The sequence below is a fragment of the Nasonia vitripennis genome, chromosome 1 (assembly GCF_009193385.2).
Source record: "Nasonia vitripennis strain AsymCx chromosome 1, Nvit_psr_1.1, whole genome shotgun sequence".
NCBI classification, from domain to species: domain Eukaryota; kingdom Metazoa; phylum Arthropoda; class Insecta; order Hymenoptera; family Pteromalidae; genus Nasonia; species Nasonia vitripennis.
In genome coordinates, this window is record NC_045757.1 from 19,545,423 (window position 1) to 19,566,768 (window position 21,346).

At 36.2% G+C, this 21,346-nt stretch overlaps 4 protein-coding genes across 15 annotated transcripts; 3 read left to right on the forward strand and 1 right to left on the reverse strand.

Annotated features, from left to right (window-relative positions):
- Positions 1-933: 933 nt before the first annotated feature.
- Or187 (odorant receptor 187) lies at positions 934-3,173 on the forward strand. Its single transcript, NM_001190635.1, has 9 exons — positions 934-1,083; positions 1,157-1,279; positions 1,365-1,482; positions 1,605-1,863; positions 1,944-2,066; positions 2,153-2,243; positions 2,327-2,463; positions 2,832-2,964; positions 3,054-3,173. Exons 1-9 carry the CDS (start codon positions 934-936, stop codon positions 3,171-3,173), a joined length of 1,254 nt encoding a protein of 417 aa, NP_001177564.1.
- A 508-nt stretch (positions 3,174-3,681) lies between these two features.
- LOC100114110 (proteasome adapter and scaffold protein ECM29) lies at positions 3,682-14,123 on the forward strand. 3 transcript variants are annotated; one of them, XM_031926636.2, is made up of 28 exons: positions 4,480-4,776; positions 6,066-6,313; positions 6,388-6,506; positions 6,578-6,727; positions 6,842-7,120; positions 7,217-7,412; positions 7,534-7,622; positions 7,749-7,941; positions 8,014-8,159; positions 8,228-8,528; positions 8,603-8,789; positions 8,873-9,229; positions 9,302-9,477; positions 9,558-9,659; positions 9,735-9,941; positions 10,017-10,131; positions 10,212-10,395; positions 10,474-10,762; positions 10,833-11,069; positions 11,164-11,508; positions 11,581-11,737; positions 11,816-11,974; positions 12,049-12,493; positions 12,639-12,822; positions 12,982-13,117; positions 13,181-13,390; positions 13,462-13,675; positions 13,787-14,116. In XM_031926636.2, exons 1-27 carry the CDS (start codon positions 4,749-4,751, stop codon positions 13,662-13,664), a joined length of 5,442 nt encoding a protein of 1,813 aa, XP_031782496.1. In that variant the 5' UTR covers positions 4,480-4,748; the 3' UTR covers positions 13,665-13,675; positions 13,787-14,116. The 3 variants fall into 3 exon arrangements, with proteins under 3 accessions (XP_031782501.1, XP_031782496.1, XP_008217430.1); XM_031926641.1 differs by lacking the exon at positions 4,480-4,776 and adding an exon at positions 3,682-3,799 and having other exon boundaries at positions 13,462-14,123; XM_008219208.4 differs by having other exon boundaries at positions 13,462-14,123.
- On the reverse strand, positions 13,925-16,787 carry LOC100114076 (pumilio homolog 3). Of its 3 annotated transcripts, none has more exons than XM_016986611.3 (2): positions 16,698-16,787; positions 13,925-16,296 (listed from the first exon to the last, which is right to left on the reverse strand). In XM_016986611.3, exon 2 carries the CDS (start codon positions 16,281-16,283, stop codon positions 14,307-14,309), a length of 1,977 nt encoding a protein of 658 aa, XP_016842100.1. In that variant the 5' UTR covers positions 16,284-16,296; positions 16,698-16,787; the 3' UTR covers positions 13,925-14,306. The 3 variants fall into 3 exon arrangements, with proteins under 3 accessions (XP_016842100.1, XP_001599242.1, XP_008217423.1); XM_001599192.4 differs by having other exon boundaries at positions 16,555-16,707; XM_008219201.4 differs by lacking the exon at positions 16,698-16,787 and adding an exon at positions 16,492-16,696.
- Positions 16,699-18,969, forward strand: LOC103318068 (LIM domain and actin-binding protein 1-like). 8 transcript variants are annotated; one of them, XM_032596098.1, is made up of 7 exons: positions 16,699-16,897; positions 16,988-17,056; positions 17,229-17,727; positions 17,809-18,102; positions 18,244-18,430; positions 18,562-18,670; positions 18,751-18,969. In XM_032596098.1, the coding sequence occupies exons 3-7, from the start codon at positions 17,438-17,440 to the stop codon at positions 18,825-18,827; spliced, it is 957 nt and encodes a 318-aa protein (XP_032451989.1). In that variant the 5' UTR covers positions 16,699-16,897; positions 16,988-17,056; positions 17,229-17,437; the 3' UTR covers positions 18,828-18,969. The 8 variants fall into 8 exon arrangements, with proteins under 8 accessions (XP_032451989.1, XP_032451990.1, XP_008217428.1 ...); XM_008219205.2 differs by having other exon boundaries at positions 16,811-16,897; positions 18,226-18,430; XM_008219202.1 differs by having other exon boundaries at positions 16,816-16,897; positions 16,988-17,170; positions 18,226-18,430.
- The last annotated feature ends 2,377 nt before the right edge of the window (positions 18,970-21,346 follow it).

Sequence of the window (21,346 nt, forward strand, 5' to 3'; positions counted from 1 at the left end):
GGCAGGAAAGGTTATATAACACATTCAATGGAAAGCTTTGCATCAGTAATATATGTAGAATATATTACGCATGTTTTTTATTTAAAGATTCTAAGAACTTCCTGGTCAGCTGCTACTTTATGTATGATTTTATATTGTGATAATTTATATAAATAAAAAGAAAAATTGAATAACCAACAGTAACTCAACTGAAGGCTTTTATGGTTACATTTATTTCAACATTGATTTATTCTATTAGTTATGTGTTACATAGTTATAAAAATATAAAACATAAAAAGAAAAATTAACCTGATATTAATTACGAAATTTGCTTTGGTAAGATTTGCAAACAATTGTTCATATACATGATATAATTATAAAGCGTATAAGTCAAAGATAGATATTGTTTTAAATTTATTTCAAGTGTAGATTTCAACTAATTCTCTAACAAATAATGTGTACTTATACTTCCTGTGATTATGAATTCCTTAATTGAACTACTTTACTGAGAACTTTCTGAAGTATCATTTTATAAAGCACAACTATTATTGTGTAGAAAATTACGCTTTTCTAGAGATTGAAAAATCAATAAGGAAAACTATTTCCTTATACTACAATTAACACACACGAAGTTGATTCGATGTGCAGTCATCAGTATACTTTTTGATATACTAGTACGTAACGTTTTTAATAATTTCATATAAGTATAAATGAAATAAAAATTACACTTTTCCCAAGATTGGAAAATCAATTGAAAACCTTATCCTACGATATACCGCCACATACGCACGCACATAAAGTCAGTGTGCATCATGAGTAAATATAGTTTTTTCAAATACGATTATACTATAAGTACTATATAGTATTATGTAATGTTTATAACTCGACACATACAGATTGAATCAGATTCTTTTGTTATGAACTTTTGGTGTTAATTTTGTCGTATACATAATTATGAAATTGAATGGTTATGACAAATTTTACTACACACTGCACAAATATGTTTTAACGTGTATAGGTTTGTGGCCATATCAATCGAGAATGAGCAAAAGATTCTTTTTTATAACATACGGAATTTCATCATGTTCCCTCATAATAGCGTTGGTAATTATTGAAAATTTTAAATTATGTACATTAAAATAACATATCTATCAAAATATATTGTTTTTCTAAATAGATCGCTGGTTTATCCGAAAAATGGAGCACCGATCCCGTCATAATTCTTGAAAACATGTTAGGAATCATTTTTCTTACTTCTAGTACTGCCGAATCTTCAATTTTATACATGCATGAAAGCAAGGTAAAAGACAAAAACCGTTTTTCAAGCATTCGCTACTATTGTAAATTGTTACGAACTTGACACTAAAACGTAGTTTCATGCATAGATTATAGAATTTTATGATAAAATCAAAACTGACTGGAAGAAGTTGACGAACAAGAAGGAAATAGAGATACTTCAAATGCATACTCGAAAAGGACAGTTTGTATCAACCGCATACATCTGTAAGTTAAATTAAATTTTTTATTCTAAAATAATCATATGGTTTATGCATGTATACATACATACATATTGTATACCATGTATTTATAAAAGATGTTAAATTTTGTTATTTGTCAACTCCCAGTATATGGAATACCAGCTTTTGCAATTTTTGGTTTCGTAACGTTCCTGCCGCCGATTCTAGACCCTCCTTCCAGGGTGGAATATTCTCATATCTTTCCTTACTACTTTTATTGTATGATAATCAACGAAGATTTTCGCTACTATCAGATAGTTCTGCACTGTATGGTATCGTTTTCCTATGCCAGTGTATCCTATTTGGCCGTCAATTGTACGTTTGCAAAATGTGTAAACCACGTTTGTGGAATATATGCTATTATTTGGTAAGAATATATATATATATTTTTTAACATACTTTTTACATCGTTATATTCTCGACTTTATTATTGTAATTTGGTCTCAGTTATAGATTACAGAATGCGATAGAGCCAACTGTCGTAAGAGGACCTTTTAATAAATTGAAAAATAGTAAATTAATTAGGTTCAATTTGATTGATGTTATCGCAAAACATCGCGAAGTTATACAGTTGAGTACACACGGCGCGTTTTATTTACTATTGATATAATCGTGAAATATAGTAGAGATTATGGATTTTTTGATTTTTTTTTCAGTGGAGTCGATATGATCGAACAAATATTCAGTACAGGCTTTCTTGTCATAGAAATAGCCGGCTTCTCAGGTATTGCCCTCGTAATAGCCGACGTAAGAAGATATTCCATATGCATAATATTTGCATTGCACAAACAATCACTTTAACTAATTAACACGGCTTTATGAATTTTTAGATTTTATACAATCAAAAAAATGCATATCAACTGTTTCGCATCATGGTTGTGACAGCGATATTCCTTGTTTACATATTTTACATAAATTGGATGGGCGAACAAATAATACAAGTATCGGACGATGTCCGCCTTACAGCGTGAGTATGCGGGGCTGATGGATTTTTTCAAAGGACTAACTATTTTTCGGGATTGCAATAATTGACTTTTCCAACATTAAGTTTAATAAATTACACTTTTCAAAATATATATTGAACTGTATATTCGCAATTTTAGAAAATATAGTCACGATTTTGTACGAAATCGCACCTTGGGGTGAATTCGTAAAAGTACATCAGAACTGATCCGTATATAATAATATATACTCACTAGGATTACATTCTTTTTTAAATACGACGTATCGATCTCGACGTATATTATAAAATTGCCTGGCTTACGAATCGGTACCTATATAATAATCTATAAAATTATGGGACGAGCATAAATAAAGAAACTTTGATGTGCGCAGTTATTTTATCGATTGGTTCACGCTCTCAATCGAAGCTCAGGAAATCATACATATGATCGTCTGGCGAAGTTGTAAGACGAACAAATTGACAGCCGGATCATTTGTTGCTTTATCGTTGGAGAACTTTTTATCGGTGATTCAATTTTTGTAATTATTATTATATGCGGCTACTGAGCGCGTTCATGAAAATGCACTAACAGTTTTAACGATGTCTTTTTCAAGATGCTGAAAACCTCGTGGTCTGTTGCTACTGTACTCTTATCTGCTCATCGAAGCCAGAAAAACGCACATTTCACCGGTTATGGAATTACAAATTCCTTCACGAATTCATCGTCAACGTAAAAATAATTTAATTATTCTTGTATACTTCTTATATTTAGAGTTTGGCAGGAATTTGATGAATGTGATTTCACTGAACATACAACCATTTTTAATAAAAAATATAATTTGAATTGTGTCAAAGGTTTCTTATATTTTTCCACTTTACCAAGTATATAATATAAGTAGATTGCTCTCCAGCAGATTCGAAATTCTAGGAAAGTTCGCGCGAAATCGGAAACGCCGACTGATCAGTCGGTCAAGTAGTCCGCATCTAGTCACACGCAGCGAGTAGCGACACAGGCACAGCTATACCTACGCATAAACAATAAACAGTCAACCTATACATTTATAGGTCTTACCTGCCGCTGCCGGCAGCTCGCGCGCGAATCAACTCCTCGGATCATCGTACTTTCCTATAGAAAGCTGGCTGGCTGTATATAGATACCTCTAACATTTATACGTACACTCGGTAGACTCATGTATATAGGTATGTTAGTAAGTACTGCAGGCTGTAGGTAGAAGCCGGAGAGTCGGTGACTCGGTGACGGACACACGGAGCAGACTGCGCGAGCCAGAGTAGCAGTAGTAATCGCCGCGCGCACACACGGTTGACGGTTCCAAAATGGCAGCGGCTACGGACGAGCTGAGTAAGTGCTGCGGCTCGTTTACCGATAAAAATCGCTCTGATCGCGGCTGCGCTCGGGGCCAGGCTCCCTCGAGCCCAACCTCGCGACGCCCCCGTCGGCCCTTGAATATTGCTCGAGTCTCCCTCTCCCGCACTCGATCTCTTACCTCGTCTAGTCTCCTCTATCTCTATCTCACCCCTGCGCTTGCAGGCGTGCACTGTGCAGTGATATACGTGCTCTCTCCGTCTCTCTCCCTCTCGTCGCACTATCCAATCCGATCCTCCATACATATATATACTCACTTGTGTTGTGCGCTGATGGTGGCGTTATATTCGTGCCGTGCCGGCGAGTGATTCTGCGTTTATTCGGCTGCTCTGCGTGTGTACTCTAACAATACCTAGTACCTACACACATATACCTATCCATGCGCGCGTTTACCCGACCGGCGGCGACGGGGAAGGAGAAAGTGACGACGAGCTCTGTGTAGCGTTGCGCGAACGAGTCGCGTTTTCTGCTCCACCAGCGGATTCTCTTCTGCACACGCGTACTCGCTGCACACACACCATTATATATATATATATATATATATATATATATATATATATATATACGCGCACTTGCGGATCGCTACCCACGCCCGCATCTATTAGACATACGCGGTCATATATAGATATAACTATATCGCGGCTGCTTCAGCAAGCTAACTAGCTCTGCCCTCCGCGTGCGCGCGCCGCAACACGTGGTTTTTCGCCAGAGCTGCGACCGAGAGAGCGAGAGCTGTCAAATCGGACGAGCTCTTCTGCAGCCGTTGTTGCTGCCGTCGCGCGGCCTGTTCTCGTAGTAGTCGTCGCCGTCTTTGCCGCCGCCGCCGCCGCCGCCGCCGCCGCCGCCGCCTTCGTTGTGTCGTGTCTTGTGCTTCTTTGTGCTGGATGAGAGACGAGCGAGCTTGCGAATGTCTCTCTGAGGAAACATGGTCGATCAGCCGATGGATGAAAAAAGTTCGTTCCTTTTGAATCTTCTGATTGTTCGCTATTGCTCACTAAGTATTGCCCATTTTCTGTTTGGTGTATCAATTTACGATAGTGATTTCGTTGATCGCTTCGGTGATTTTTCGAGACGGCGCTTGTTTTCTTTCTTTTCGCCCAAGTGGAGCGCGATGACAAGTATGTTTTTATTGATTGGGAGACGCAGTCTGCAGTCTGCAGACCATATGTGGACAGGGAGGAAACGTGGATCAAACTATACCCACTCATTGATACATTTTTCTCTGCACTACAGCCATGCAATTGCGTCTCTGTATGATGAATGGCCGGATTTATTTACTCGTTGTTATATGCTTGCGTCGATTTTTCCATGCAAATATTCACGAATATAGCAATATCATTATTGAATCAAGCTATACGTTTTGACACTTCAATTTTTGAATGGCTGTCAAACAAATGCATACAATTTAAATTCAATGACATTTTCCGGATTCTGAAGGATTGTGTCTGGCAAATAATCTGATATTGTCTTTATTTTTTTTCCAGAAAAAAAGGACTGATATTAATTAGTCTTGAAATGTCAATTATTTTAACAAAGTAATATTTAACAATATGTGTTAATTTCATTAGAATGCCACAACTAAGCTCTAATTAAAGATTGCAGAAGAGTAATTTAACATTTTGCAGATTATATAACTTAGCAATAATATTCTGAATTATTTCTAAAGATGCCTCTAGAATATTGATGATTATAAATAATTTATGTATGTTAACAAATATCCATTAACCATCCTATGTGAGACAATTTTGGAAAATCACGTCTTCCAAGGGCTTTTATTCATCAGAATATTTTTGCTTAACCTCAAAAATAGATTGCTTTTAAATTATTGTTTAAATATATTTTTAATAAACTATTGGCATTAATAATAATTTAAAAGCAATCCATTTAACTGGTAATAACTATTGCAGTTATAACAATTAGATTTACCAAATATATCATCAAGTAATGGAATATTATAACATAATTTCAATTTTTTTGTTATACTATAGTTTTTGGTTGTTAATATTGGTCTTTCAATAACAATGTATTAATTATTCTCTGTAATCTATCAAATTAAAAGCATAAAGTAGTTTCCACTATTAATAAATACTGGGTTGATCTACAAACCAACCTCAAAGTTTTATGGTACAATGACTCTTGAAATTTTAACTTTGAACAATTGTCATGATTAATCACGCTACGATTCCAAGACATTTAATATTTCGGGATTGCAATAAAAATATTGATTTTAAAATTTTCATAGTTTTACTGGAGCGTGTCTTTCTCCGCTTGGGCTCTGCAGAGACAGACGAGCAGCTTCAAGCGTCAATATGCAAATTCCTACCTCCAGTTTTGTTGAAGCTCTCCAGCTCCCAGGAGGGAGTCAGGAAAAAAGTTATGGAGCTTTTGATTCACATAAACAGAAGAATCAAAAGCAGGCCTCAAGTTCAACTTCCAGTAGAGGCTTTATTATTGCAGTATCAAGATCCTGCAGCTAGTTCTTTTGTAATTGTAAGTTAGTTTTAGTATTAAAGTATATACTTTGAATCAACTGCCAAGACATTCTCTAATGTTTTTTATTTCAGAATTTTACTATTATATATATTAAGCTTGGTTATCCTCGAATGGAAATAAGTAAGCAAGCAGAATTAATTCCAAGTGTATTAAATGCTATTCAAGGAAAACCATTATCACATCAAGATAGGTACGTCAGATTATAACTGAAGATTTTATTATTTTATTGAAATTGTCTAAATTTATTTCACATTTCCCTAGTTTGATGCTTATAATAATGCCAGCTCTGGCCCATGTGAATATACCTTTGGATCCAGAGAAGAGAGCTTCACTTCTTGGATTGCAAGATGAGCCTCAAGTAGCAAAGCAGTTACTTAATTTCATGCTGGACATGTTATTATTGCCTTATGGGTAAGCACATTACTTTTTTTTTAAGTAGGATTATTGTTGTCTGATTATTAATCCCTTTTTAGATGTATCAATGTTTGTATATAAAATCAACAGTGATTAAAAATTATTGTATAGCTCAATAGGTCAGAGTGAGAACCAGCAGCCTGGACAACCAATAGACTGGTCACAATATCCAGTTCCACCTGGATTAAGCGAATATGCATTTAAACGAGTTATAGGTGAAACTCCTCCTACAGCAGAGCAACTTGAACAAACTAAGTTGGGAATTGTCAAATTTCTGGCTGGAGGTTTTTTTTCGGATTCTGACATTCTTATTCATTTGATTGTCGCAGCAGCTGATACAAGATTCAGCGTTGCTAATTTAGCAGATTTGGAGTTGAAAAAGATAGCAAAGTATGCTTTTAAAAAAGTTTTTTTTTCGTTTGGTACAATATTTCAATTTCAGTAATTTTTTTTATATCAATACGTGAATTTTTATGGATTTTATAGCCTCTTAGACTGGTCATCAATGCAATTAGCAGCACCACTTTATACATTGTTTTTGGGTACTGATGCATTGGCAACACAAAAAGAAGTTAAACAGGAGATAAAGAGGACCCCAGCCAGCATTCGAATTCGGCTGAAATTATTACACTACCTTTGTCGAGTGACAAAGGCAGGTTTTATTATTCCTCCATGTATTCAGGTAATACATTTTAAATTGAGTTTTTATATATTGTTTGGTACATCAAATTAAAATATTTGAGTGCTATCAGTTTAATTAAATAATCTTACAAACCATAATAAAACTTTGTCTTAACTTACAGGTTATTTTTGAATCCCTGTATGGTGCAAATAATACAAACTCAAAACTTAAATCATTGGCTCTTCAGTTTACATCAAACCTTGTTCAACAGTAAGAGAGCATAGATTACTTGATTGGATAAACCAAAAAACTTGATTTGTGCAATCAGACATAGGTTGAATATAATATTTTCTTTACTTTATTTAATATGTGAAATAATTTATAATAATATTATAGATGCAGTCTGACACCTATCGTTCGAGTAGCAAAAGTCATACAAAATGGTATGATGAAACTTATCACTGAAGGAGCCGAGCCTGCACATAGGTTAATGGCGTACACTATAATTGGACAGCTTGGCCAGAGAATCCCAAGTCTTGTTAATAAAGATTTGAGTTTGTTGCAAAACTTTTTTGACATGCTTGCATCGGTTTGTACAATTATTTCAAATAATTGTGATATATGATTATTTTTTATTGATTGATGTGAATTTTTTCGAAAGACTGATGGTGATCTGCGAAGAACTGTAAGGGATGCTTTGATTAGCATGACATCTGCATTTGTACTTAATAAGGATGACGATACGGGTATATCATTAATGGTTGGCTTATTATCAGCCCATATAGAGTCCCTTGAAGCCCATGTCAGGTATTTGTTTAAATTTCTTTTACGAGGATTTAATTTTTGTAATATTGTAAACAAACTTCTGTTTTTAGATTTGTTGCAGTACATTATTCCGCAACAGTGTTTCCACCAGACCATGCACCATCTAGATATCTGTTACTACTAGCTTCTGGTGACTCAAAGCTGGAAGTTCAATCTGAAGCCTTAAAATCTCTTTATGGAACTTCATATAAAAATGAGCGTTCAAAATGTCTGGCCAAAGAAGTTGCCTTGCCCGATTTTCCTCAACTTATGTCGTATATTCATTCAAAAGTTCAAGTACGAGTAAATAGTAATAATAAAATAACAGTTGGAAATAAAATCTTACCCTTCAATACAGCTACTTTTGTAGAGGTAAAAATAAAACAATAATTTTATGAAAAATTATTTTATCATCCAATATCTCAAAATTTTAATTATGTGCTTAGATAATATCGTATCTTCGACTTTGCCTTGCACGAAGCGCCAACGTTGTAATTCAAAATGACTCTATAGAACATCCTTCTGAATTCACGCCACTAATTGGCCGTTATTTGGAGAAATTATACAAGGAAAACCCTGATAGTTTATACCATTATGTAGATATCGTAGTTCTTTTTGGACAGGTTACTGGAGGTAAAAATTCATAGAATATTTTTATTATTTTTTAACGTTATACTTTTTGATGCATCTCTATATAATTTTAATTAAATTTTCAGATGAAGTGGCTTTGAGTGCATTGCTGGAGATAGTAGGAACAATCCCTACTTACATTGTTGAACGTTATGCAAAAGAGCAGTCTTGGATTCAATCATTATTAACTTCATCTAAGGAGTATGTAAGAGACCTTGCTGCAAAAATTTACGCAGTTTTCTTAGCCTACGTTCCAACGAACGAATTTGAAAATCAGATTTCCAAAATGTTAAAAACAACAAAAGATAAAGTTCTTGAAAACCAGCAAGGAGCAATACTGGCTTTGTCATATTCAATGGAAAGAAAATTGATATTGAGAAGAAGTGAGGACAAGAATACACTGGTAAATTGGAATACATACATCGATACAGTCAAAGCAATTTGTAAGTTTCATTAAGTTTCCTTCTTAAAATGTTGAAATATTTGTAAAATTAATCATTTTGTTTTGAAATTAGGCGATTTTCTAAATGTAAATAATCCAATGCTGTTAACTGCTGCAATTAACGGAATTGGCGAGATCGGTAAATCTTTTTCGTTGCCCTTACCATCTGAAGCAGAAAAGAACTCCAGTAAAAAGAGTGTTGCAGACAAATTATTCTCTATTTTTATCAATACAAAATCTAATGCTAAGGTATGATCCAAAAAAGTTAGAAACTGTGACCATTAAGATTAGAAGTTTATGTTATTTTAAATATTGATTTATGCATATAGGTTAAAGAAAAAGTTGCTTTGTCATTGGGTTACATTTGTGTCGGAGAAGAATTTCCTCACACCAAGATGATAGTGGAAAAATTTATTGAAACAGCAAATGAAGTAAGTTTTTCAAGTTAAATTAGAAATAACGAAATGAAACAAATTTTTATTTATCATCTATAACTATGTGAATAGACAAAGGACATCAATATTCATTTATCAGTAGGAGAGGCTTTGGTCTGTTGTCTTCAAGGTCCAGCTTCACCAGAAGCAAGAGATGCATGGAAAACTCTGCCTTCTGAACACTCTGTTCCATACACAAAAGAAAGTAATGACCTACTGGTGTTTGTTCTTGATAAATTACTTTCAATAGCTTTTAAACCTCATCCCAATATAAGACAGGTAATATTCAAGACCATTCTTTTATGTATACATATATTTTATTTAGAAACATACATCATAATGCTATTTTTTTAGGCTGTTTGTACATGGTTGTTGACGATTCTAAAGCATAATTCTAAACGACAGGGGATCATTGAGAAACTGTCAGATATACAAAGTGCATTTATGGATTTCTTATCTGAAAATAGTGGTAAGTTTACATACGTAGTAGTTTAAAGTAAACGTTTGAATGAAAATGTGCACTAACAATCACATTTATTAACATTTTAGATATTGTGCAAGACATTGCTTCTAAAGGATTGTACCTAGTTTATACGAGTTGTTCAGAAGATAAAAAGGCAGCTTTAGTATCCGCAATAACTAATCAATTATTGCATGGAAGAAGAGAGGTTCGAAAAGTCACGGATGACACTCAATTGTTTGAAGAGGGTGCCTTAGGAAAATGCCCAACTGGGTTAGTTTTAAAATTCTTCAAATATTTCATTTTTCACAATATAATCTTCTATAACTTATAATAAATATATCCTGACAGAGGTAACATGACCACATACAAGGAAATTTGCTCATTAGCCACTGATTTGAACAAGCCTGAGTTGACCTATCGTTTTTTGCACTTGGCCAATCACAACGCCTTGTGGACTTCAAAGAAAGGAGCTGCTCTAGGCTTTTCGCAGCTTGCTTCTTTAATCAATGAGGATCTCTCTGCTCAGCTGCCCAATATCATACCAAAACTTTACAGGTATCAATTTGATCCTATACCAAAGACTCAGCAGAGTTTTGCAAGCATCTGGCGCTCCATAGTACCTTCAACATCCAAAGCTGTAAGTTTGAGATAAAGTTTATTTTTAAATTTAAGAAATTTATATTGATCTACGCAATTAAAATGCGCAGCTTGAACAACACCACAAAGAAATTCTAGACGATATCACGCAAAATTTGACCAACAATCAATTTCGTGTACGAATCAGTTGCTGTCTGGCATTAGCTGATCTTTTGAAATCCCCAAATGTATCAATAAATTACGTTGAATGTGCGCCGGGGCTATGGAAGCAGTTGTTCAGAGTGATGGACGATATTCACGAAGGCACGCGACAAGAAGCAACGAACACAACAAAAGTTTTTAGTCGGGTATGTTATTTTGTAGCAATTAGATTTATTTAGACAAAGAATAGTGTGATTATAGTTAGTTATAACAAGGTAAATAAATGAAAAAAATGTTTAGGTGTGTATTCGTCAATGTGACGCATCTCACGGCAAGACTGGCGAAGAGCTTCTGCAGGTCATATTGCCAGTTTTGTTGGAAGAAGGAATTAGGCACACGGTGTCGCAAATACGAATGATATCACTACAAACAGTCTCCCAGCTTGTGACCACCGCGGGCAGCTTGCTGAAACCGTCGATTCCAATTTTGATCCCCGCACTTCTGAACTCCATCGGCGAAGTAGAAAATGCAAATTTGTTGTACCTCCGTAACATGACTGCTAATTCCGTCGAGGTGCAAGAGGCCATTGATAACGCAACTGCTCAGCAAACTAAGACTCACGCCACTACGGATACTATGACGAAGGTAAATTGAGCCCTTACGAGTTTGTTATTATTTGTTTTTTCTATCAACATGAATCATAATAATAATTTACAGTGCATACAATATATCGATGCGCCTATTTTAAAAGAACTGATGCCAAAAGTCATCGATCTTATCAAGTCGAGTTTGAAACTGGGTACAAAACTGGCTTGCTCAAATTTCCTAATAAAACTCAGTAGCCATATGAAACACGAGCTGCAACCGTATGCTGGTTAGATTGTTTATATAAATTTTATCTACAACTTATTAGTATAGTAGTACTTCCTTTTTTAAATTGATTGTGCTTTAGGCAAAATACTGGCTGCACTTATCAATGGTCTTACGGACAGAAACGCTGGAATAAAGAAGAACAACGCTGTGACAATCGGTCATATTGTAGGATGCGCAAAAGAATCTAGTCTAGATAAGTTGTTTAATATGTTAAATACTTGGTACATGGAGCGTGAAGGTATATAAAAATATTACCTTTGTTAAAGGTTAAATAGCCCGAATCAATAGAAAATTAAAATGTATTTTTTTCAGACGACTCGATACGTCTAGCGATCGGGCAAACCTTGCAGTCTATAAACAACCACAATCAAGACATTCTGAAGAAGTATTCGAACATCGTGATGCCGCTTACCTTTTTTGCTATGCATGCAGAGAAGGTTGTCGGCGAGAACGAGAAGACGGTCGAATTGTGGACGGAGCTGTGGTCTGAGATTACACCAGGAACGGAAGCCGGCATTCGGCAAAACTTGACTGTGATTACAAGTACTCTGAACACAGCGTTGGAATCCGCTTCGTGGACCACGAAAGCTCAGGCGGCAAATGCTGTGTCTACGGTTGCTACTAAGCTCGGGGCAACCATAGATGAGGAGGCCCGAAATTCTCTGCTCAATATCTTGGTTAACGGATTACAGGGCAGAACTTGGAATGGCAAGACGAGGTTGCTTAACGCCTTAGCGACTCTCGCTTGCAACAGCAAGTAAGGCATTAAACTGTTATTGTAATTTTATTTGAATCTAATTTTGGATTTAATATATTTACAAAATCGTAACTTTGAACATCTTTATTTTGAATTTAGCAGTTCTATTAGCGCGTGATCATTAAGATAGTTTTTTTAATTATAGGGATGCTTTGAAAAATGATGCGAAATTAAAAGAGACAATTGTAGAAGCTTTATACAAGGAAAGTAAAAAAGAAGGACTTGAATATCGTCGTCATGCCTTTAAAGCTTTAACTGAAGTTTTGCACGAGCTGGATGAAGATAAATATAAGCAGGTTTATGATATTGCACAAGAAGTTTTGCCAAAAGTAAGTATATTCTATGCTGTTTTGTCTATACGCCGTCGACTGCTAATGTTCAGTATTTTCTATATTATGATTTGCGCGATGATAGAACTATGTTGTTGATCGTTCGATTTTACGCTTATTATATCGTGAAATAATGTTCGCTTTTTTAACGTTTGATAGCTAACTAAGAAGGGTGACGATGACGATGACGATTCTATGGAAGAGAATAAGAAAAAGCGCGAAGAGAAAATAAAATTGCAGGAAACAATTTATGAAGGTCTTGGTAAAGCTTGGCCCACTTGTAAAGAAACTCAAGGTACGTATTTCTTAAACTTTAATTTCTTATCGCTCGAAAATAAAAAAAAATGTAATGTTTCAGATCAGTATTGTGTACAATTTGTGGCAGACTGCTTCGATACCCTACCCACAAGTACAAGACCTGTTCAAGTTTCTATTTTGACAACACTGAATCGTTATGTTGATAAATTGGCTCTATTGAAAATGGATTATAATCAGTGTACCGAGAATGATAAGGAAATGCTGGATATTATTTGCGGAACACTTCTTAAAATTTTGCGATACGCTATTGGTAATTTCATTTTAAATTAAGATTTATAACTGAGCATAGAAAAGCACACGTAATGAGAAATTATTTTTTAGGTATCGCAAAATACACTAGAATAAGGAAAGAAGCATTAAATATTGTGATATCTCTGTCAAGAAAACTGAGCGAAATGCAAAATCACAAGCAATCAAATTTCATGATGGCTTTAATGAAGGATATGTTGCCTGAACTATCGAAAGACAATCAACCAGAGATTCGATCTAGGGTTGTTGATATCAAAGATATGCTTAAATTATAAATAATATTCATGTAAGAATATTGGTACACATGATCAAATGTGATTTGGCCAGTGGCCAGATGTTTATCTCTTGCATCTTTTCAACCATGTCAAACGATATTTACTTTATTTTGCAATTTTAGTGGGATTATTCTTCATTTTTACCTTTACGTCATAATTAAGAAATGCCCACTAGCTAAAATCAACACATCTTGAACTGAAGAAAATGATGGTGCATCTGCGTACTAAATTATGCATAATAGTAAATAAAACGTGGATCATAGATTTGTAATCATTTATGAATTTTACATTTGCAAAGTTTTACTCGATTTTTATTCGATTTTCCGTCGGGTATTTTCAAATTACAAGGTTATACTGTCGATATCGTAGATTCGTTTTGTTACTTGGCTAGGGAAATAGTAGCTTAAAATGAATTATTTATACTAAAATTGTAACTAAATAAAAATGTTCAATTACAAATAATTTGTATATTTTTCAAAATCTTCCCAAGTCTAATTGTATACATACTCTAATCTATATAATTGAAGGAGATTTGGTGGAAAAATTTAGATTACATACTTTTATTTTTACAAAACATTTATTAAAAACGATGTATGTGCTTAATTATTCATTAAATTTAATTTACAAAATTTCTTAATTACATTATTTTAGCTTTGTTAACAATATTGTAGCTCCTTTTGTTTTCTTAGATTTCAGTTTTGAGATATTTTTCAGTTTTGATTTTAATTCAGAAACTACTTTCTCCGATTCGTTTTCAACTAATAAAACTAATAAGAAGCAACTTCGGTTACAATCAACCCAGAATTCTATAACTTCATGTGTTAAATGCTCAAGAAGTACTTCACCAAACGTTAACTCGTTGTCTTCAAGGCGTTTCTTATCCATTTGAATTATTTTCTTTAGTATCATATGTAAACCAGGGTCTTCCACAGCTTTGACTACTTCTGTACCGTGTAGCAACATGGAATTGCTGTCTGTTATGAATTTGGCTATAGTTTCAAAAGCTACTTTGGGTTTATCACCACGACTAGCTTTCAAAATTGCCAATGTTACTAGTTGCATTTGACCATTTGACAACCACATTTTTGAATCTTGAACAATGTTTTCCAAAAGGTTATCAATCATGTTATCTAAAAGTTCTTTTTCACGAATATCTGCTGGCTTTTTACTTGTTTCATTTCCATCTCCTTCTTTTAAATATTCAACTAGAGCTGGGTGAAAGTAATGTGTATCTCTTCTTGCAACAATGTATAAAATAACTCTTCTTCCATAATCATTCAATACTATATCAGATAAATTATTCAACACTTCTTGCAATAAAATTTTTTTCAATAGAACAGTATCATCGACAGAATCTAAAAGAGCTATTATCATTAGATGACCATGTTCAGACGTTATAATGTCTTTGATGTGTTCTTTTAATGATTTCATTATGAGCTTTCTGTCTTTATTTGTTCCATGCCAAATGCACAAGTTACCAACTTTTGCTCCATCCCTAGTTTGAGACAAATCAGCAATTAAAGGTCTTGCCAATGCCATTATTTCAGTTCTATCTTCTTTGGAACAATTTGACAAGTATTCATAAAGTACTGTATGAACTAGTGTAGAATTGATAAGATTTTTGTTTAATATCCTGATTAAATTGGCTTTTACACCCGATAATGTAGCTGATTTCATATCTTGTGAATTTTTAAAAACATCTGTCAAAGTTTTGACATTAGGGTCTTTTGAATTTTTATACATATCACCATAGAACTCTTGCTTAAACTGAGATTTTTCAGTTTCAGAAGCAACTTCAACATAGATTTTTTCAAATATTGGAGCTGCCAAAACATTAGTACATAGCTTAACAACATGACCAGTACAAACCTGTAAAACACTTTTCTTAACACTCTCAGAACCTTTCTTCAACAATGTCCTTACTACATTTTTCGCATACTTTGAATAGAACATTTCACGTAACTGTGGTTTTAATTCCTGTACTATAGCTAGTTGAATATCTGGATTACAGTACTTGATTTGCCATTGGATAACTCTGGATAAATCATGTGCGAATATCATTTTAGCATACTGATTCTGTATTAAATCATGTAATTTCTTTGTTAATTTCTCCTGCATATCCGCCGACAAATTAGACCTTCTAAGTTTTTCACCAATTTGTTTTGCTTGAATTGCCACTTCATACGTATCTTCCAATTTCTTGGCTCTTCGTTTTTCTCTTAATTCTTTTTGTTGCTTTTTGTATTCCAACCAATCAGGCTTTTCACCCGTTGTATCAGTTCCAGTCTGATCTTTATTTACATTTTTAGGTCTATCTAAATTTGGTTTTCCCACTTTGTTTGAGAATTTTGACTTTTTTGGTTTGGGAATCGCTTCATCATTATTCTTGGCTGTTGGCTTTTCATATTTTGGGGATTTGGAATCTTGATCATTATTTTTTGGCTTTTGTCCTTTATTTTTAGCTGATTGGTGTCCCTTTTTGTGTCTTGGCGATTGATGTGGTTTCTTATGTCTAGATGAAGAATGCTTCTGTTTATTTTTTGAGAAACTTTTTGAATTCTTTGTCTTCTTATTAGCTGGCCCATCAGAAGAATTCTGATGTCCTCGTTTCACTTTCATATTTGTATTCTATCTGAAAAAAAAAGATAAAGTTATTGTAATATTTGTTCTTTAAATATTTATAAACATGCTTCAATACTTTTGAATAATGGTAAACTATCAAGAATTCTATAAATCAAACGAGCTTCGATAATATATTTTCAAAAAAAGTAAAACCAAAGAAATATGTTAATTATAATGATATTTTTAGTTAAATATTATATATAACCTCAAATTCAACTGAACTTTTCAGCTGTATTGTAAAATATTTAAGCGATTGATGGATCTTTACCTTTCAAACGCAACGAGTAATAGATATGTTATAGTTACAACAATAATACTAGTTGACAAACATATACTTTTCTAACAGCATGTTAAATTACAATTACGCGTGACAAGTGGTGCACGCTGCTGTGCACGAGAAAATAATTATACCTTTTGGATTGAAGGTTATGTTATGTCACATGGCGATACGCGCGCGCGACGAGTATGTGATGGACCTCTTCCCTATGATTGGTCTATGAAAATATCACGTGGGCTAGAGACTCTTTGGCGGTAAATTGAAAAATTGTTTATAGCTATTTTTTAATAATAGGTATATTAATGACAAGCGGATATAACTAACTTACATCAGGGTAAGTTGAAATTCTTTATAATCACAGATAAGACCAAAGTCAAAATATCTAGTTTTCTAAATAAATAACAGTTGATGATCATTTTTCTAGTCTTCATCGATTAGCAACATAACCAATAATCTGTTGTTAAGAATTATTGATGCCTCTACCAGTTTTCCGGTAACCACACAAATTAGCAGAACATGATTTTTAGATAATAAATTGTGCGATGATGTGTAATATAGCATGAAAAACCGTACCTGCGTAATATAAAATATAATGCCTGAAATTGAGGTTTGTATTTATTTATAAAATTGATGTAAAAACTAAATGTTTTAAATTTCGACGACAGAAGAAATAGTATAATGCGATGCTGAAAAATTCTGGAGCGAAAGGAAAAGCATCAAAATATTACCTTCGCGCGGAAGACCGACGAATTATCCGCCCCTACCTCCGCAGTACCTTCAATCGACCTGCGAAAAACGGAGGGACACGGTAGACCCGTGTTCCCAATGTTCCTGTCAATGCCATCGAAAATCAAGCAAAAACTCGAAGCATTCGATGCCAAATAGATCATCATGCCGTAGACCCAAAGGTCGCTCAGATCAAGAAATCGGCTGTCCTCAAGTCGGTTATCACGACAGTCGAGGAGTCGACTCGCGTGAAAATGTTTGCGATCACGAATGCGAACGTGATGAAGAGAGGCATTCTTGCTCTAGAAGCTGTAGAAGGGAGTGTAAAGTTGAGAAAAACGATTTCAATGCTGGTATGGGAAGAGCTAAGCGTTGCGGCGATGATGAAAGACGTGGACTGCAGAAGGATCGTTTTGAGGCTCGTCGTTTAAATTCTGGGTATGAACTTTTATGTGCAATATAATTAATGGACCTCATCTGGAAGAAGGAAGAAAGTTCCAAAGTCTCCTTTCGTTGCAGATCCCGGAGTGTGGATCGAGAAGCTCCTAAAATCGACTGTCCGCGTCTCCGCGAAAAAAGCACAGAAGCTTGCGCCTGCAACCGATCGACGTCGCACGGACCCAAGACCGATCGCCGAACTTTTTCCGCTAAAGCCGAGTGCGATCGACGTGCAAGAAGCGTCGATGCTGGCCGAGTATCGATTTCGGCATGCCACGCGACTCCCTCGAGTTATCGACGGAGCGCTTCCGACAACTGTGCTTCGCAGCGTTGCAAGCTCGATGGCGCGGATGAGCCGAGTCGGAGGTGTTGCAGGTAGGGTCTACTACAACTATTTGGACGATAATCAAATATACGTTTCTGACGTGCGAAGTTCTACTTCTGCTACTATGCAATTATGAAATTAAAAAATTAAATTATTGCTTTTTTTGCTCAAAGGGCACTTTTATATTTTAGATCGAATGACGATCCCAGAGGCGAGGAATCGCCGCTACCTACGACTCCGGGAATCAAGTGCACTTCCAGGCACAGCCATAAATGCAGAACCTCCAGAAATACTCCACTCCCGGCGGTGCGCGAGAATCTCGGAGGTGGCATGAACTGCCGAAGATGCGAGAGAAAAGTCTATCACGCGGAAATGCAGGTATGTATTTTTCCTAATTTCTATAATATAAGTATAAATCTTCGAAAGACTTTCCGAAACTTCCGCTGGATGTTTATAGGCTCAGTTTAGAGGATTTCAAAATTTAATTTAACCATCGTCATTTACTATAGCTTGTTTCTGGCGAAGCGTATCACAGAATCTGCTTCAGCTGCTTTTGCTGCCGTAAGCCTTTGGAGCCGTTCACTTACGAAGAACACTGCCGTGAAATTTTTTGTAAACGTGAGTCAAAGTAGACTAGAAATATTAGAAAATTTGCCCATTTTTCCTCCACTCGATAGCGCTACTTTTCCTACTTCCAGAATGTTACACCCGAAACTTCGGACCGCAAGGATACGGATACGGAACAGGCGCCGGAGTTTTGCAGACCCCCTTGTAGGGGCTTTATCAAACTTTTTGCTTTCATGTCGGCGACTACTTTTTTACATTAATCCGAATGATTATGAATGATTGTAGAAAAGACGTAGAAAAACAGAAGCATAATTCGATGGCCATATACAGTATACGTTATACAACATGAACGCTATTGAATCCTTAATCAAATCTTCTTCCTCGAATCCGCATAAATGTAACGAATTTTATTAATGTCGTCAAAAGCAATATGAAGCGACAAGTCCGGCATCAACCCCCTGCGAGTAGTCTCGCTCGATTATAGGCGAGCCAATCGGAGCAATGAAAACCGGCGGGCGCGCACTCTTTTAACGCGTACACACTCTCTCCCCATCGGAAAAAAATAATGATCGCACAGCAGCAGCAGCAGCAGCAGCAGTGGCGGCGGCGGGAAGAAAAGAGCGTAGAAAGAGATTATAGTCAGACTAGGCCATCAGAGCCGGGGCTATATATAGCCACTCAAACATCCATTAAAACTCGCGCGGCGGCGGAGGCTGCGAATATAGTATACAGGTCTCCTGTGCAGCTTCGACTTTAAAATATATTATACTATATACTGCGGCAGTGTGCATACGACATGCCGGTGAAAGGAGTATAGTGTATAGAGGTGCACATAAGAGAGCGGAAAGAAAACGATTTAAGCTCTCGGCGAGGTTGAGGAGGACCGGATTGCGCGGCGGGAGGGGGGCTGTATTATTATCGCGAATTTGTGGGCGGATGATGAGGGTGTAGAGTTTTGCCGATGGTCGAGCAATAAAAACTCGTTGCGGATGAATGCGTTGATACGAGTAATCATAGTTCCATCGTGAACTCGAGTGGTCTCGAGTACATGCTATAAAATAATGAAAAACGATTCAGTGCATATTATGTGCAATTGGATTCGCTTGTAAAGCTTATGCACGAAGCGAATAAGCTGCAGAAGAGAATAATCGCGCGGAGGAATAATATAAGTCTCGAGATAAATCTTTAGATGCAGGCGATATGCACAAGGGATGAATTGAAATGGAGAACGGAAAGAGGAAGGCAGTGTGAGCTGCGCGCAGACGAGGGAGAACTAGAGAAGAACTATACAGTGGAAATGAGTGCGCAAAAGAAGGGGAGGAGGAGGAAAATAAAGAAAAGTAAGCGAGCGGTTGGTTTATTGAGTCCCTCTCTCTCTCTCTCTCTCTCTCGCGGAAGCGTAACGGGGGCGGCCCGGGACGTTTATATAGCTTTCAAGAGCAGGAGCTTAATCTAATTTCAAATATAAATCTGCCGCTCCATTCTCTCCCCGCTGCTGCAGGCTCTTGCGGCCGTCTCTTTTCTCCTCCGCCTCCTCCTCCTCCTCCTCCAGCTTTGTACAAGGCAGCGCGCGCAGAGGCGACTTTTATCGTATGATATACCGGGCCGGGCTACGAATAATCTCTCTGCCCTTTTCGCGTAATACAACGGCGCGAGAGCCCGGGACAAACGAGCTTGCAGAAGCTCTCTCTCTCTCTCTCTCTCTCTCTCTCTCGCTCTCTCTCAGGAAGCTAAAGTCGAGCCGTATAAAGGAAGAGAGAAGGAGATGACGCGTAATAATAAATTGTACCGTGTAGGTGATGCAGATTTTGATATTTACGTAATAATACCCGGTTCGCAGATTTTTCACTGTACAATTTTCTTTTCGACTACGAAATATGTTTACACAATGTGCGCATCGCAGCCTCCGTCGTTTTCATCCCAGGGCGAAAATTGTTAAATTCATAAAAATAAAAACAATAACAGAGCTAGCCTGGTAACGAAGAAAAAAAAAAAAAATATATATATATATATATATATATATATATATATAAAAACGGAGCTTTGCCGAAATGGGGAAAAAACAATCGCGGTGTAAAGGCCGCGTAGGAAAATAGAAAAACAACTACATATATAGGTAACCGTGTGCGCGGGGCTCAGTGGAAACGCGCGAAATTGCAACCGAAGCGCGGCGATAGACAGGTAAACGCGGGAGTAAAGCGAAAAAGGTGGTACAGCGCGCAGGTATCTATACGCGAATGGAGAGCGGCGGAGATGAAGCCGCGAGGGCGACAGTGGAATTGAAAAATACTGCCCGAGGCTCGCGCGTCGCTCACAGTGACGAGCTGCTAACAGCCAATGTAACGCATGAATTAACGAAATAATTGATTTCGTATAAACACACAGCTGTAAATGCTCAGGCCTATAAAGCGCGCGTGCATATTTTATACGTTTTTCTGCGCTTGTTAACAAACATAAAATACAACTTATTTCGAATCATTTTTTTCTCAAGTCTCAGAAACATCCTTTTAACGACGTTCGAATGCTCACCGCAACGCCCCTCGTCGACTCGCGCCCTATATATAATTCACATACATAGAAAAAAAAGTGGGAAGCACCTTTGCCTATGAGAAACATTCCGCGATCCCAGCTTTAAAATTAATATCTCTCATTTGTCCGCGCTTTATATGATGTTTTCAGTTATGCCTCAACGTACAGTGAACTCGGCGGGGAGGGAGGGATATATGC